Genomic DNA, 16,600 nt, shown 5'->3' on the forward strand with positions numbered 1-16,600 from the left:
AATGAAAGACCTGCACATCAAACAATTTTTTATCTGCTTTTCTGTACTAGGTTACAAGTTCCAGTTAGACATGTGACTTGAAATATGAAACTACTACGAGCTGTTTAAGCTAACTGTATGGTTGAATTTTTCTCCTCTGTTTCTTCATCTGTGCAATTTCTGTTACATATCTTTCATTGACAGGAATTTTTAGGACAAAAATGGTTTTGCTAAGCCCATAATCAATTGAATTTAACTCATGGTCAAGGTACTTGGTATGTCAAGAACAGGCACACAACCAAGTTTATTGGTCTGCCTGATTCTACATTTGTTGCTACCATCCCTTATGCACCCATAAACAGTGGCACCTCTGCACATTGATGCTGGGGCAAGAAGATATGTCTCTCTGAGATTCATATGGCTAGTGTTTTAATTTGTCACACTTCTTGACACATTTGTCACAAGTTAATGCTAAGTGCAGCCTCAGACTACCTTAAAATCCCAACATATCAGGCCAAGGAAAATGTAACTTTTTAAATATTGCTAATCCCTATTTGTTAGATTGTCTCAGAAAGATGAGGCTTTGTGTCCATACTTATTCTCCCAAATGCACACCGAATGTTATTCCTTTTATTTAATTTCGATAATTTTAACTTCTGTCAACATACTGTTAAGAAAAGATGGATTGTTATTAAACACAATTATTCAAGCATTAAAAGAAAACCACTTTCTAGAGCACTAGTCTCAAGTATGCATAACTTATAATTCTTTCTGCATTTGTTTTTCATGGCTTTTGATATTTGGAATGAATAATGAGATAGGTAACAAAACTTCACTCAAATTCTAATTAATAATAATAATAATAATAATAATAATAATAATAATAAAATAATGATGATGATGATGATGACGATGTTGTCTTCAAAATACTCCTTAAATGGCTTCTCTGATTACACCAAAATGCAATGAAATGCTTGAAACATAGAAACATATATAGTTCTGTATATATATATAAAAGCTTGTTTTAGAAATAATTAGTGATACAGAAAATAAAATCAACTAATTCAACATACTTTTCTGCATCTAACATGCTTTTCAGTCAACTTTTTGACTACAGTGCTATAGGTGGAGTATCTTTGCATTTAGTAAGCTTTTCATTCAAGTCCACCCCAGTACAAAAATATCCCTAAAGCCAGTGTTTGTGTTCACTGCTAGGTAAAATGCCTTAATATTTTGAAAAACCATCTGCCTGTGTTGCACAGGAGATACTTAATTCATGATACTTATCACCAAAGTGATACTGGTCAGAGTTATATTTTATAGACAGTGAAAAAAAACCACAAACCAGAACAATGAATAATCTAGATCTTCATTTTATCTTTCTTTAAAGATAAAATGAATTTGAATATGGTTTTAATTTCTTGATCTTCCTACATTATCTTCCTAATATTTTCTACATTGATCAGATAAAGCCTTCTGTAACTGATAATTAATTCATTTAAGGCAATTGTGTCTACTACTGTTTCACTACTTCAGATTTGAAATTTTAATTTTTGAATATGTAATTCATAGTGGTTTATCTTTACAAATACATAATTCATATACATAGATGTAAATTTATTATGCTTTTATAAAAGTTTATAATAGAGAACTTTTCAAATCTATAGTGAAATATCGTGTCAGTGACTTCACAAAAAATTACTAATACTCTTCAAGCCATTTAAAAAACAAAATTAGCTTTTTGCATGCATTCTTCTGTGTGGCTACGTAACAAATATGAATATGCCATATGCTAAAATACTTTTGTGAGCAATATAAATAAACAGAATTTTTATTATTTAACTTTATTTGTTTGATTTGTTCATTATTTGCTTTGTGAACCATTCTTGTCCACACCAAAAAATTAAACACCATCTAATAAATATTCTCTAAGGTAGCCGATAACATTCTAGTAAAGAAAAGGTTTTGTTGTGAGGTAAAAATAGCACATTTAATACTTCCCATTTGTCTAGTTGGAAGGGAGTGTGGAATCTTCACTGAAAAATCTCTGATTATACTTCAACTGACTTAGTGCTGATAATTACCAAGACAGTCATATTGTCATGAACACAAACTGTAGCTGCATCACCAAAAAATTCATGTGTTGACATAGTCTTATAATTTGTGTTCAAAGTCTTGGTAGTGTCATGTAACAACTGACAATGTCACTTTGTCATTTGACATAAACAACGCTATTGACACTGAAAGAAAACACACAGTGAGAAAATTCATCAACATATTTCAAAAAAGATGCCTACAAAAAGTGTATACTCTTCAATATCTCTGTAAAATTTAATTTTTCCAGCATGAAGAATCAAATCACTACATGTTATTTCCTGACAATATTAGTGAACATACGCCTCATTATCCCCACTATCTAAATCACTGCTAATTTGCAGATTTTTCAGGTAAGAAACCTACTTCTTTTTAGGAGAATGATAAGTAGTTTAGGAGATCCTTTTGGGATAGAATATTTTATAATGACAGGGTGAAAATAATGAAAAATTAAAGTGTAATGGAAGTGGAACAGATAGGAGGCAAATATTCAATGGTCTTTAAAACCTTTTAAAGCCTGTGCATATAAAACATGAGGGTTTTGACAATGATACAGTTTCTAAATACTTGTATGAGATGCTTGAATGCATTGTTTTATATATATTACAAAAAGAGCAGGGTGTGGAGATCATCAAAATTATTTCTGCATCCTACCAAAAATAACCAAATTCTATTCCTTTGTATTAACTCAAAACCCACTAGTCTTTTATGTTTGTCTTAAAACTATAGTTATTCTACTTATTTAATTTTTATTTATTTATTTTAAATGTTCTCTCAATAAGAATGGTGGTATCAAGAAGATAGGTTATTAAAGTCTGAAGCATTTTTGTATATGAATAAACATTAATGCTTATGACTTTGTACGGTGTGGGCTAATCAAGACATTACTTGATTATGAAATACTTACAGTGAAGTAAACTTTCAATTTCCTTGATATAAATCAAGGTGAGCTTTTTATATATTTTGGTTGAAGTTCTAACGGTGAAATGTGCTAAAAGAAAGGTATTGGATAAAGAGAATTGTTAAAAGGGTGATTTTCAACTACAACTCTGACTCTTCAGTTCCCTGAAAACAGCTTTCAAATAGCCTAGTCTATATCTGCAAGTGAAGCTGCAGAGAGTCTGAATTCGAGTGTGCATGTCACACAATGATATGCCCAATTTAGAGGGCAATTTGGTGCAGAGAAGACTTTCTTGTTTAATCATTATTAAATTAAACTTACTTAAACTATATAAATTAGAAGATACGGTCACTTGGTTGCAATTACAAATTCTTTCAACTGCCTAAATTTTAATTTAGCTATGTGGGTTTGTAAATTGGGATGCTAGCCACTGGAAATAGTCTTTAAGTAAATTTCTAACAACAATTTTATAATTCTTATACATTTTAATATACCAGTGAAGAAACAGAAGCATCCATAAATATTCTCATTTAATGAATACAACCTTAAGGATACATGATCTATGTTTTTTGCCACGTGATGATCGCGCCTTTCTTTTGATGGGAGCTGGTGTGGGATTAGTTTATTTCAGTTTAGTTTAGTTTCAGTTTTAATTTGGATTCTTTGAATAATTTTTTCTGAAATTTCACAAACTATGACAGGCTGACCCATAACATCACTCCATATGTGTCACTAGCAATCACAATATATGTGCTAACACTATGTTTCCAAAGTAGTGGTACCATGATGCTTCAAGTGATTCAGTCCAGCCAGTGTCACAATATCAGTGCTCTTCTTACTTCTTCCTATTCTGACTATACAGATATATAGCTGCTGACAGAGGAAAATGAGAGATACAGAATTTTTACAAATGCTTCCCAAGTATATTTCCGGCCATTAAACAGGTGAAGAAGAGGGATCACTGATGCACAGAAGTATCTGATAATGGCACCATGTTGTCAAAAATAAATGTTAGTTGTTTGTCCTTATTTCATCCGGAATGTCTAAATTTCTGACACAGGGACTAGAGCAAGCACAGTAGATATGATGAATGTGATAAACAGGAGATGCTACGTGAGCAGTCTATCCAACTTCAAACATAAGGCCAAGTTAGCCTTATGTATCTAGAGGGGCTCTTCACTAAAATGTCACTGCCAAGCACACAAGCCTATCCTGTTGAAACATCAAATAACTACTGGAGAGGCAAAAACTGTGTTCATATCCTCTCTTCCATTTTTCCTCTTATTTTCCTCTGATTCTTTTTCAGAACCGCTTGTCATATGAAGAGGTCTGGCTGAAACAATATTTAAAATAACTCTCTAATGGGAGTGGTGAACAGCACTAGTGCAGAATTTGATCTAGACAAACCTTCCTTTATGCAACAGTTGGGCATAGCACATTAAATAAAAGACTTTCAGCAGACTGCTTCCGTATTCTTACAACCCTCCAGCAAAACTTACAGGGATGAGACAGCCTTGATTTATGCTGGTAAATGGGCTATTGTCCCGGAAAGCTCCAAGCATATTATGCTATGACTTGATGAATAGTCCAGATAAAGAGGAATTCCAAGAGGATGCTCTAAAATTATAGCCATAACAAATAAAATGTTCATGATTAACCCATATAAAAAAAGAAGGCTTTGTATGTTACACCACATTTTTAGAATCTTTGTGCCTAAATACCAGATCAAATACTTAAAGTAGTGATACTATTCAGTCTGCCCAAACCCAAGTCATGAGGGTCAATCTTGTAAGTTTTTTCTGTGTAAACAAAGAAAGCAGGGATAAAATTGAAAGATATCTTAATTAAAGATGATACAGCAACCTCAAAAATTAGGAGGTCAGCCAGTATCAATATGCTTCTTATTTTAATTTATAAATTAAGATCTAAGATCAAACAGGAATGAAAGAAAAAGAAAGGCTAATCTTTGATGCTTCACCTCCTTTTGTTGAATACAGAGATATGATTATGTCTTTTATAGACAGATCTACAGATATGTACAAATATTAGGCAAAAAAACAATCTCAAATACACAGTAGCTGACACAATATACACAAAAGTTGACTTTTTTTTTTGTATGGTATCACCAGTTATGGCAGATACAAACATATGTTTATAGTAAAAAACATGTTTATAAGTTCTGTGCTGCTAAAATGTTCATAAGGTAAAGGTCAAAGAGTATTTCATTCCCTGGTGAGCAAATGGTCAGGAAGCACATTTGTCTGCATTTCCTGTCATAACAGGAAGAGTGTAACTTCTTCCTCTCCACAATGGCTTCAGTTCTGCTTCCCACCTCTAGCTCTTTCTCCCCCAGGGCTTTCTAAACCATTCCTTGCAAGACAGCAAGACTGTGCCTCTGTCTGCGCTATTTTTCCGCTCTGCTGTGTTGGCAGATGTACTGCACTCTCTTTACTTAGGCTTCTTGCTCACACTTCAAATTAAAAGTACTTTGACCTAAATATTTACCTTAGGATGATTCACTCCAAATTATGCTCGAAACATCAATTTGTAATACAAGTACATTTAACCTCAAAATATTGCATTCTAGAAATCCATGGTTCATTTCAGTAGCTCTGTTAAAATTTTACTTCTCAGGTAGTCTGGAATAACATGAAAAATGTTGCCCGAGTTGCACAGATCACCACAAATTAGGAGTCTTGAAAACTTGGAGTGCAACTCTTTTCTTGCAGAAACCTGACTTTACCTCTGAAAAACCAGGGTCACTGTCTAGTTTTAATGCTATATTTCAAGTATATATCTGTGTTAAATTTAATATAAGCAATTAATAAAAATATGTAAAAGATAAAATGTGTGATTTTTAAGACAAAGGTTAATTGAACAAAAAATTATGCTTAGATGCATTGTCAAGCAGTTATGTTTTCATGTGAAAAAATTTCCCTGGAGACAGGTTGTGAAATGTTATGTCTAGGAAAAAATGAAGATGCTCCATGAAGGAATAATAAAAATATAAGTAAATAGGTGGAGAAAATGTTTTTTATCTTGTGCTCGTGTTTGCATTAATATTCAAGGTTCTTCGCTCTTTCAACAGGGAAACTTGCGATTCAGACAACAGTCTCTAAACCTTTCCTTTTAAATAGAGCTGAAACACAAACAAAAATAGATACATGAGGTTGAAATCATTTTTGAAACTAGCAGCATTAGGTATCAAAGGCAGTAGAACAAATCTATGTCTTCCTGCATATGATCACTTCCTTCCAGGATATTCTTCCCGTGCCCCAAAACTTTCCTTTAATAACTGATTTGATTTGTTCTCTATTGAGCTGATAGCTCAATAATGCTCAGTTTATAGCTTTACAGATATTCTGAAATTAGAGAATGGTAAAAAGTCTGGGCATGAAAGATTTAAACAGAAGTGTATGTTACTGTTATACGCTACAGATTTACACAGACATGAAGCTTTAAAAACGTTATCTCAATGTCAAACACCTTAATATTGAATTCTAGACTTACTATAGTATTTAACAAAAGTTAAGACCCCAGCTGCTCATTGCAAATGGAAATAAATGAATGCTGAGCAGAATCATTAAATATGAAAACCTCAGTTGTAATTGTCGCTATTCAGAAGGAGGAAAAAATGCAAAACTAATGAGTGAGAAAATCAAAGACACAAAAAATTACCATGTAAGGCTTCATATTTCCTAATATTAATTAGACAAAAAATAGGGATTAAATGCAAGACTGTGTTCCAGATCTGACACCAGAAAATCACTGGGTCAATACACCCCCACTCCTGGGTCAATATACCTCTGGATTTAGCTTACAGACCATAGATTTAATGAAATATTTTGTGAGAGACCTTGTATAACAGTAAGACCATATCAGTTATGTCATTAGACCTATGTATTTTAGGCCTGGACAGCTCTGTCTGGATGGCTGCAAAAAATTTCAGATGGTCCTCATCTGAAGCAGACTGCAAAAGGCTATCATTATAAACTAACAAAATATTTCACATTTATACAAAACCCAGAAAAAACACAAGGACTTTTCTGTGACAGAGGAATACAGTTTTTCCTTCATATCTTGACCATAGCAAAGGTAGATAAATAATTTCTTTCAATTAAGGAAACAGGAAAATAAGGTTCACACATTTTCCCAAGTGATCTCCCTCTTTTTCTTTTTTTTCTTTTTTTAACCATCCCAGAAGTGTTACCAGAATTCTTCTCCAATCTGCTGAATTGAAATTTCTGCAGAAAGAACTTGTAGCAGTCAGGAACTTCTGGCATCAGATGTCAATGCTAACATTTTTGGCTATTTGTCGAAATGCTATTGATTCTGCTGATGGTGGAACTGCTGTGTAAGCAGTCACAGTCTATTTGATTGGTCTGTTGACAAAGCTGGCACAACTCCACAACCTTGTTGAGCCTGAACAATATTACCAGGGATTCATTCCTGATATAAATTTATAAAGACCATATTATCCATGAATTATCTCTGGAATAAAAAGAAAATACTTGGTCACATTGACTAATTATAACAGGATTCACTTGAGAGTTTCAATTTTCATTTAATGCTATGGTAGTAACCAAATCACACAAAAGAAATAAATATTTAATCTAGACCTGGCAATTATTCATTTTTCTACTACATGTGTCAAAAAACAGTGAAAGGGAATTTTTCAGGTAGTCTCGAACCTTTCCAACCAAAGAAAATCCATGATCATTCATAGCATCAAACATTCGTGCCATCTTTGTCGCCATAAAGTATGAATAAGGACTAGAAAATTATAGCCAACTTGCAGCTCACAAGAAACATCATTAAATTAATGGTTTCTGCCAGTTAAAATCCTGAATTCTGCACTCACTAGTCATTCAATAACATGAGAACTCTTAAGCAGGCCAGGGTAAAAGGACTGGGCCTCTGATAACTTAATTGAAGCACTTTCCCTTTAATTTATCCCAAAAAGTCAAAGCTTAAAATAGTTTCTGGAATAGTTTTGTATCCTAAAATTGTGCATGTCTGTGATATTTGCAGCCACAAATATGACTCTGGGTAGTCTGAAATTACTTTTATTACCAGTACGGTCACTAAAGTGCACAAATCCAACCAACTAGATTTGCTCAGAAGAAATTCTCTTGAAGGGAGAACTCTATTTTTGTCCTTCCCAATCCACTCATACAAGCACTTTGAAGAGTAGGGGAGTCTTCTACTATAGCAGATAGTAGTGTGGAAGAAAACCACTTTTTCACACAGAGAAAAAGTACATCATTCAATGGCTGACATAAAAGAGGCTGGGAAATTGAGTGGAAAATCAAGGACAAGATTTTTGCTCTCTGGACCTTGTATCAACTTGAACCATTTTACAAATATTCTAATTTCCAAATAGATTCACCTTTGCACTAGGAGAGGAGACAGAATAATAAAACTACTGCTATAGCTCCTCATTTGGTACATGTTCCACGTATTTTTACCAGCATGTGCCGTACTTTAGAGGATTTATGTGCTTGAGAACAGCTGAGGATGCACCATCCAGGTACACCATATATAACATAGCTTGTATTGTGAAACCATGCTGTGTTTGAATGTAAGCAACAAATAATTAGGCAGTTTCTAGCCAAGCCACTTGATGCCATTCTTGCAAATGCTTTTTGGTGAGGGAGAAAGAAAATATCTCCATCTGTAAATGAAGCTACAAATAGGCTTTGTGGAACTGTGCTTGAGCTGGTATCTTAGCTTCACTAATCCAAAAATTTTAACCATTTTTGTCTGGTGCAACATTTTAATCTTCTTTTTTAAATATATTTATGCAATCAAATAAGAAGACAAAATAGGAATAGAAGCAAGTTCATATTTTAAGATTACTGGAAATGTGCAAGTTAGGAAACAAACTGATGCTGTGATGCTAAAGCAGCAATACATTAATATTGCTATGCTACAGCAGCAATATTTTAAGAACCGGTGAGGTTTGTGAAAGAGTACATCTCATATAAATGGTTAAAACAATCAGCTATTATTAAAAATCCAGTTGTATCTAATCACATATATATTATTAAAATTAAAAAGCCTAATACCATAGTCCAATGAAATGATGAAAATCTTTTCATTTGGTTCATTGAGCTTTAAATCAGGGCACTAAATGCAAGATAAAGTCAGTAGAAATTTTTTAAAAATTATTAATATATTAGCAGAAATAAGAAGCAGAATCAAGACAATTTTACAACATGGAAAGTAAAATAATGTAAATCTACCTCCAGCCTCACAGTGGCTAAGACACATTAGCAAATATTGAATTGGGATTGTTCAGACAGGAAAAGAGAAGACTGGCACTAAACTACAGCCTTCCCGTACCTGAAGGGAGTCTACAAGAAAGAGGGAGAGGGACTTTTCACAAGGGCATGGAGTGACAGGACAGGGGGGAATGTATTCAAGCCGACAGAGAGTAGGTCTAGATGGTTTAGATTACACATTAGGAAAAAATTTTTCACTGTGGGGGTGGTGAAGCACACATACAGGTTGACAACAGAAACTATGGCTGCCCTGTTCCTTAGAAGTGTATGAGGTCAGGCTTTGAGCAACCTGATCTTTTGGAAGGAGTCTCTGCTTATGGTAGTGGAGTTGGAAATAGGTTTCTTCCAATCCAAACCATTCTGTGATTCTATGAGTCTAAGAAATGCTGGTGAAACAAACACTTCCTGCACTAACATTACAGTTGTTAGTATTCTAGTGTTACAGTTTTATTCATAATTATTAGTTCCAAAACTGATTCTGTAATTCTTGAAGCTCTACTGTGAATAATTTCAAGACTAGCTGTCTCCTTTTTTAAAAAGTATATTTAACCTTTTAAAAGTGGTTTTTTTACAGAAGTGGGGCTAAAATCTCTGTAAATACTATATTTGAGCAAGCAAGTTGAGATTGAAACTGTTGTATGAACTAATGTTGTGAATGGCAAAATTTTGTGGTATCATTTACAATATAATTCAGGTTCCCTTCAAAAAGAAGTCATTATAGCATGGGCAAGTTTCAAACAACTACTGATTTAATATTTATAATAAATTCAATTCAATATTTAACATCCCATTTTAACTCCATGCTATAAGACAATTAAAATAAATAGGATTACATTTATACATTGCTAGAATTATTGCTTTTTAGCCTGTCTTACCAAAACACGCAACTTTTAGGGAAAACACTAAATGCATCCATCATAACACTAAATGCATCCATCATAAGGAACATTTTGCTGTTACACGTGATTTTCTGCCATAGAGATCACAAGTTACTACTAACACTACAATTTTTAAACATTCTTTTAAGGACTATTATTTGTTGTTATGCTTAGGATGAGTTTTTTATGGCTTTATAAATATGCTTAGACTGAGTTTTTTAAGGTTTTATAAAATCCTCCATGACTAACAGATTCTTAAAAAAATCCCTAAAGATATGAAGAAATTTATAAATCAAATTAGTAGTACAACTATATTAATAGTAACTCAGTATCAAGTTCTTAAAAATCAGCTACTGAAGATTATTCCAAAATTGCAGCCAGGGGTAGGAAGAACATTAAATAGAGTATTAAATAATTATGTGGAGAGATTATCACAGTTGTAGATCTCCAGATTCAACATAACATCCACATCCATTCATTTATATCAAATGTAAACAGCAGCAATTTTCACCAATATTATTTGAAAATATCAGTTACTGAATTTTGTATTTGTGACCACAGGGAAGAAAATTTCCTAATTCCTAAATGATCATATTTCAACTAGCAGAGATAGTGTTGATAATACGTGATAGCTCCCTAACCATTTTATTTAAAGCAGAGTTAAAAACTAGTTAATCTGTCCTATTGGATCTATTTAGCCTTAGCTAAATAGTGATGGTCACTTGGTTTTATGACTACAACATGCTAGTAATATTGTATGTGGGTTTTAGAATGTGTTAGGCTACTCAAATTCTTCTTAAAATTCAGACAGGAAAAGAGGAAACTTTTTTATGAAGTAGTATCTTTTTTATATGAAGGAGGTAAAAATAAAGACGCTGCAAATGTGAAGGAGCACCTTCAACTTCAAGAACTGGGATGTCTGAACTTAAATGAAAGTGCTCATATTATAATAACTCATACTGAACACAGTTCAGAAAATATAGTACTAAAAGCCTGTGTCTGTAGCAACTCACAGGTGCGCTTAACCGTGTATATTCCAGACTGAACTCAAAGCAAGTAGAGCACACACAGCAGTCTTTATAGAATAAAGTCCTCAAGCAATAACTTCCTAACTGTGCATGTTAGTGAACTTGAAAACACTGTGTGTGAGGTTTCTGGCTGCTTACAAAAGTATTTTTCTTTGATAGTCTAACATACATTGTGTATATGTATATGTTGGTATATGCATAGGTACACAGACTGATCAACTTTTTAATCGCCTTTAATAATAAGTCACCCTATAAATATAATATGATGCTTAAGTCATGTATTTTTTCAACTCACCTGTCTGTTACGTTCATCCATAATCCTTGTAATCTGAATCTTTTTTCTCCCCATAGTCCCCGTTTTTTTTTCTCTCCTTCTTCCTTAAAATTACGTATTTTTCCCTTCTCTTTTATTCCTCTTTCCTGTTTCCTCAAAACAAACCTCCTTCTTCAGCACTTGCACCACTCAGTTCACAGTCCTCTGCATCCGTTCCTGCTAAACACAGAAAGGAAATCAAATGTTACCATGAAATTGATAACCAGAAGAAAGTTATTACATGGAGCTGGCCAAACATCCTCATTATAATTTAGTGTACAAGTAAATTTGAACTAAAATTTACTGCACCTATAAAACAAGTAATGCACAGAAGAAAAAAAACAATATTCAAAGGCTTATTTCTATGAAAGAAAACATCAAATACAAATATATCAAGAAATAAAGAAAAATATTGAAGGACAAGTAGTGAAAATTTTAATGGAATTAATGTTTCTAATTTTAAATATCACTCACAGCTCTAATATGAAAAATTACCTAAATCAGAGAGTTAATAAACTGTTCTGTATCTATGTATGCTAAGCAGGCCAGCTAATTTATTTCTGAAGGGAAAACAATTTTGTACTTTGACAGCAGAGGTGATAATTTCCCTCATTATGCAAATACAATGGACATTTATTTAAGTGTTACTTGATATATAAGAGTTGCCAGCTACCTTGAATCCAAAGTTCCTAGCTTTATTCTTTAAGAATATAAATAAGTGAAAATATTACTGAAGATATTTCACATAATATAATATGTGAAAAAAATACTAGTGCTCTTTTCTGTCATTTCAGTGTAAATTCTAACATGTTCTACAAAGGACTTCTAACCTGCAAACACATGTTTTCTTATAAAAACAGAACAGTAGAGGCAGATAAAGAATGTTTTGAAAAATATTTTCACTGTTGTAGTAATGCATGAGTTTTACAATACTGGCTCTGTCACAGACCTAAGGAGAGAAATGTACAGTATATAAAAATACACAATGCAGGAAACATATTTCACAAAATGTTATAGACCACATAATTAATTTATATAATATCCAAAGTATTTTAACAATAAAATACTTTTATTTTAATAATAAAAGAGTCCATGGAAATAGTTAAAAATACAAAAATTATTTTGTCTTGTATAAGGTAAAAAACACAAGTTTTTCTGCTTTATAATCTTAGTTTACCATATTAGTATATTTTTATATGTTTTAAGTGAACAGCACAAAGGTTTTTGAAACACAGAACAGGAAAAAGAGATCTGAACAATATGAATTTAAATGTTCTTTTGAAGTCCAGTAAAAATATTGTCTTGGAATTTAAAAAATTGTAATTTTAAAACAGAACCTGGCATTTCCTCATTTATTCTAAACTTATAGTATCTCAGCTAACTTGATAAATTGTCACAAAATAATGCATAACACTAAGCTGATATCCTGGTCATTTAACTCATTATTTGGCTCTGATTCAAAGCTACTGAGCTAGAAAAGTTAGATCTCACTTCTTTTGATCTTCAATTCTCTTTCGATTTTCTTACATAGCATACATTAAACTTTAGGTTGTTCAAGTGTTTTAGAACTCTAAGGAAAAAAAAATTAACAAATAAGCAGTTAGTCTGAGTTTTGTAGCTAGCCACTATGGTGCAATTAATCTGTTGGGCAAAACAAATCTTCAAGTACAGTACTTTTTATATTTCTATATATAAATGTCTTTCTAATATTATTTTCTGGGCATATTTGTATATTATTACCATAATGCAGAACACAGAACGTGGAATAATTCATGTTGCAACTATAAGAAAATATAGACTGCAAAAATTCTTAGCTGCTTTTTATATTTTATATTTTATATTATTATATATTATATATTATATATTTATATTTATTTTATCTTTTATATTTGAAAACAATAGCTACTCACTGCTTAAATAGATACAAAGGTTGTTGATCATATTTGCAGCAACAACAAAAAAACAAGGCAAAAAATTTAAAATAAACTTATTTTGTAAATGTATTATTAAAAGCTTCTTTTCCAAACAAAGCTAGGCAGTCTTATCTGATTTTCAGTGTTGACAAACAAACCCCATCTATTTTTAGAAACAGTTTTACATTTCCTTGGTTTGGGTTTCTCTCCTGTTTTTCCTATAGTCTTACCTCCAACTCAAAGCACAAATTAGAATGGTGTTTCCCATGCACATGCGGGACTCAAAGAGTCTAACTGTCTTTCTCTGCAGAAGCAAACTCATACTCTAATCCACAACAAGGGCATATGGAATAACTTCCTTTTCTTTCATTCAGCTGAGGCCAGTGGCGCTATTGGTTTACAGCGCTGTCTGCCTAAGCTATTCACTGCAGTGTGGAAGGTCAGGGTGGGCAGATTAGAGCAGTTGTAGCTGGTTAGTGAAGATGAGCTGCTCTGCAGATCAAGATGCTTAGTGAGTTCGGAAAAAAATCACTTAATACGGAGAAAACTCTGTCAGGAAGGATAAAAATCACAGCAGAAGAGCAGTATGTTGAGTCCCTCCCACACACTTATCAGTTCTACATTAAGACCAGTCTTCAAACAACAACAGCTTTTACAGACAGTTTAAACTTGGAACCTTAAAATTCCTGTGATCTACACAAATTTATTTTCAAGTAATTGATGCAAGACTTGATAAGCAGAATTTTGTATAAAACCTATAATTAGGTCATCTGTATGAAACATATAATTTGCAAGGAAACATAAATTTGCTTCAACAGGCAGTGAGTTAGGTTTTCTTGGATTAAAAAAAATCTTTCTTCCTATATGTCCTAGTTTGCCTTTTGCTTTGTCCAATTGCTAGTCCAATTTTAAAGAAAAGGTTTTCAATTTTTCTATTAATTTCCTGTTAGAACCGCCCCCCCCCACCACCACACACACCTATCAACACATTGTCTTTCAAGTGCTATTCTTACTATGTGTTAACTCATAGTTCTATATATTTCATTAGTACTAACATAAAAAAGATCATAGGACTGATTCCCAATTAATGAAATTCAGATAAGTAAATCAAGACATCTCATGCAAGGGCTATAACCTGCAAAACTTGTAATTTCTAATTCAAACAGAATGTAAAGAACTCTGGAGACCAGCAAATCCCCATGGCTGCTTACGACTTCATCAGTGCTCTCAATACTTTTTGAAAGTTCTTGCAGAACCAAGGATTGCAGAATTAAGCATTTTAAGTTTATTATTACAGTAATAAGTCCCTGTTAACTGGTAAATTGTTATTTTACTAACACTAATAAAGCACATTGACTAGAAAAGTTGAATATACTACAAAAATGAAATAGTACTGCCGGCCTCAACTATCGAAATGAAATTAAAAAGAGCTTTGTTGAAATAGCTCCACATAAAACTTCCAACTTAATAATATAATCATGTGCAAACAAATTATATTTAAAGAAACATGGCGTTAAATGTTATTTTGTTGTAATTTTCTGCATTTTTTTGCAAAGCTGAGTAGTTAAAAGAAAAAAATCAAAACTAAAACAAACTAGACTGCTTTAAAAAAGAGGAACTTTATTTTTGGCGGCCTTCTATTCATTATATGATTTGGCAAAAGGCAGTGGCAGCTGACAGAAGATTGATCTGACCCTCAAGAAGGGAAAAGGAAAAATGTAGCAAATCGCTTGACCAGTACTGTCTCTCTTTTGAACACTGACACACAGACATATGCACACACATAGACACACATGCACTCCTGCTATCCCTTCTCTACAACACAGAAGAATCCTGACAGAATGGCAGGAAGCACGCACAGAGCAGTCAGGGAAGGATATTATGTCAGCAACCACGAACAATAAAAGGTGTAAAGGTGCTTCCTTCCCTAAACTGTTCCAGAAGCGCAAAATGGGAACCAAAACTGTCCACTTCCTTCTCCGAGCAAAACAGTCTGAATTTGCTCTGCTGCAACACCCGAGACAGAGAATCCTTTGAGCAGTTATGCCAGGAGAAATAAGTAGTTTCAAAACAAGACAGTAAAAAGATTTTATTTATAAACAAAAGAAAGAAGGCAGCCAGAGAAAAACCAAGTTAAAATGTGCTAGAGTTTATAACATTTTCATGGTTGCTTTACAAAAGTAACTAACTTGTCATAATGATGTCCTTGTTCCATTAAGCAGCCTACATTCTGAGTTGAATAATCAGGTTAAAACTGAAGAACAAAATAATTTTTTCTTTATTATACTGTATAAGGAATTAAAGAAAAAAGTGCTGTTCCCTTTCCCTTACCATTCTTATCTTGATATAGAAAAGTAACTTAAAAGGTCTATGAAATCTTTTTATGCAAACCTGTTTTCTCAAACAGGTTTGAATCTGTGTCTAAAATTTTGAATATACTGAGTAGGAACACATCATCTACTTTTCGGATGAAAACTTAACTGCAAAATGTAACCATGAACATTGACAATGAGGGACACGTACTAAGATAAAATGGTCATTCAAATACTTTCTGTAAAATCCTACGTTCTACACACCTACAAAGATAGCTACACAATGCAGAAACAGCTGGGCATACTGCAGCAATTGAAGACATCATTCACTGTCACTTTGAGTTGGGTATATTTAAAGAAATGCAGAGAAGTGTGAAAATAATATCTATCATGTTATCTGACTGATATCAGCTGACATTAAAGATAGAAGTGGTTTTTCACATTTACATGGTGGTTTGCTTGCATGATCATAACAAAGGACAGAGTTTGGGCCATTGACAGAAGGTTGTGATAAAATTACGTATGTCATCACCATGGCAATATATCAGTAAAGCAGCAACAGTACGATCTACAGTGTGTTTCTCCAGGCAGAAAGCCATGTAAAAATGAATTGGAGTCATCTTAAGCTTTCAAACATCTGTCCACAACATTCTGATCTAGAAATTAAACATAACCTACACTTTGGTGTTTTGATCTTAAGGCCAGGCTGCCATACAAAAAGGTTGAAAGGGAGTTAATTTTAATCTACTAAACTTAACTCTCAGGAAATATAAAACAAACATTCAAGTCATAACAGAAAAATTATAATAGATGAAGTACTAGAGACTATTAGAGAGACGGTACGCCAAACCAAAAAATCTGTAAATAAAGAAAATATTTCTAATCTGTAACTACCAAG

At 33.0% G+C, this 16,600-nt stretch overlaps 1 protein-coding gene across 8 annotated transcripts in view; it reads right to left on the reverse strand.

Moving 5' to 3' along the window:
- Window positions 1-16,600, reverse strand: part of MEF2C (myocyte enhancer factor 2C) — a 119,482-nt gene that overhangs the window by 64,720 nt on the left and 38,162 nt on the right. For 7 of the 8 annotated variants that reach the window (XM_054283207.1, XM_054283214.1, XM_054283211.1 and 4 more), the window contains one exon: window positions 11,460-11,657. In XM_054283207.1, coding sequence (XP_054139182.1) covers window positions 11,460-11,513 — 54 coding nt within the window. In that variant the 5' untranslated portion in view covers window positions 11,514-11,657. The remainder of the gene's footprint in view (window positions 1-11,459; window positions 11,658-16,600) is intronic. The other variant, XM_054283209.1, reaches the window with a different exon arrangement.

This window comes from Melozone crissalis, unplaced genomic scaffold, assembly GCF_028551555.1.
Source record: "Melozone crissalis strain CALT ecotype California unplaced genomic scaffold, PUWL_Pcris_2 ptg000036l_1, whole genome shotgun sequence".
NCBI classification, from domain to species: Eukaryota; Metazoa; Chordata; class Aves; order Passeriformes; family Passerellidae; genus Melozone; species Melozone crissalis.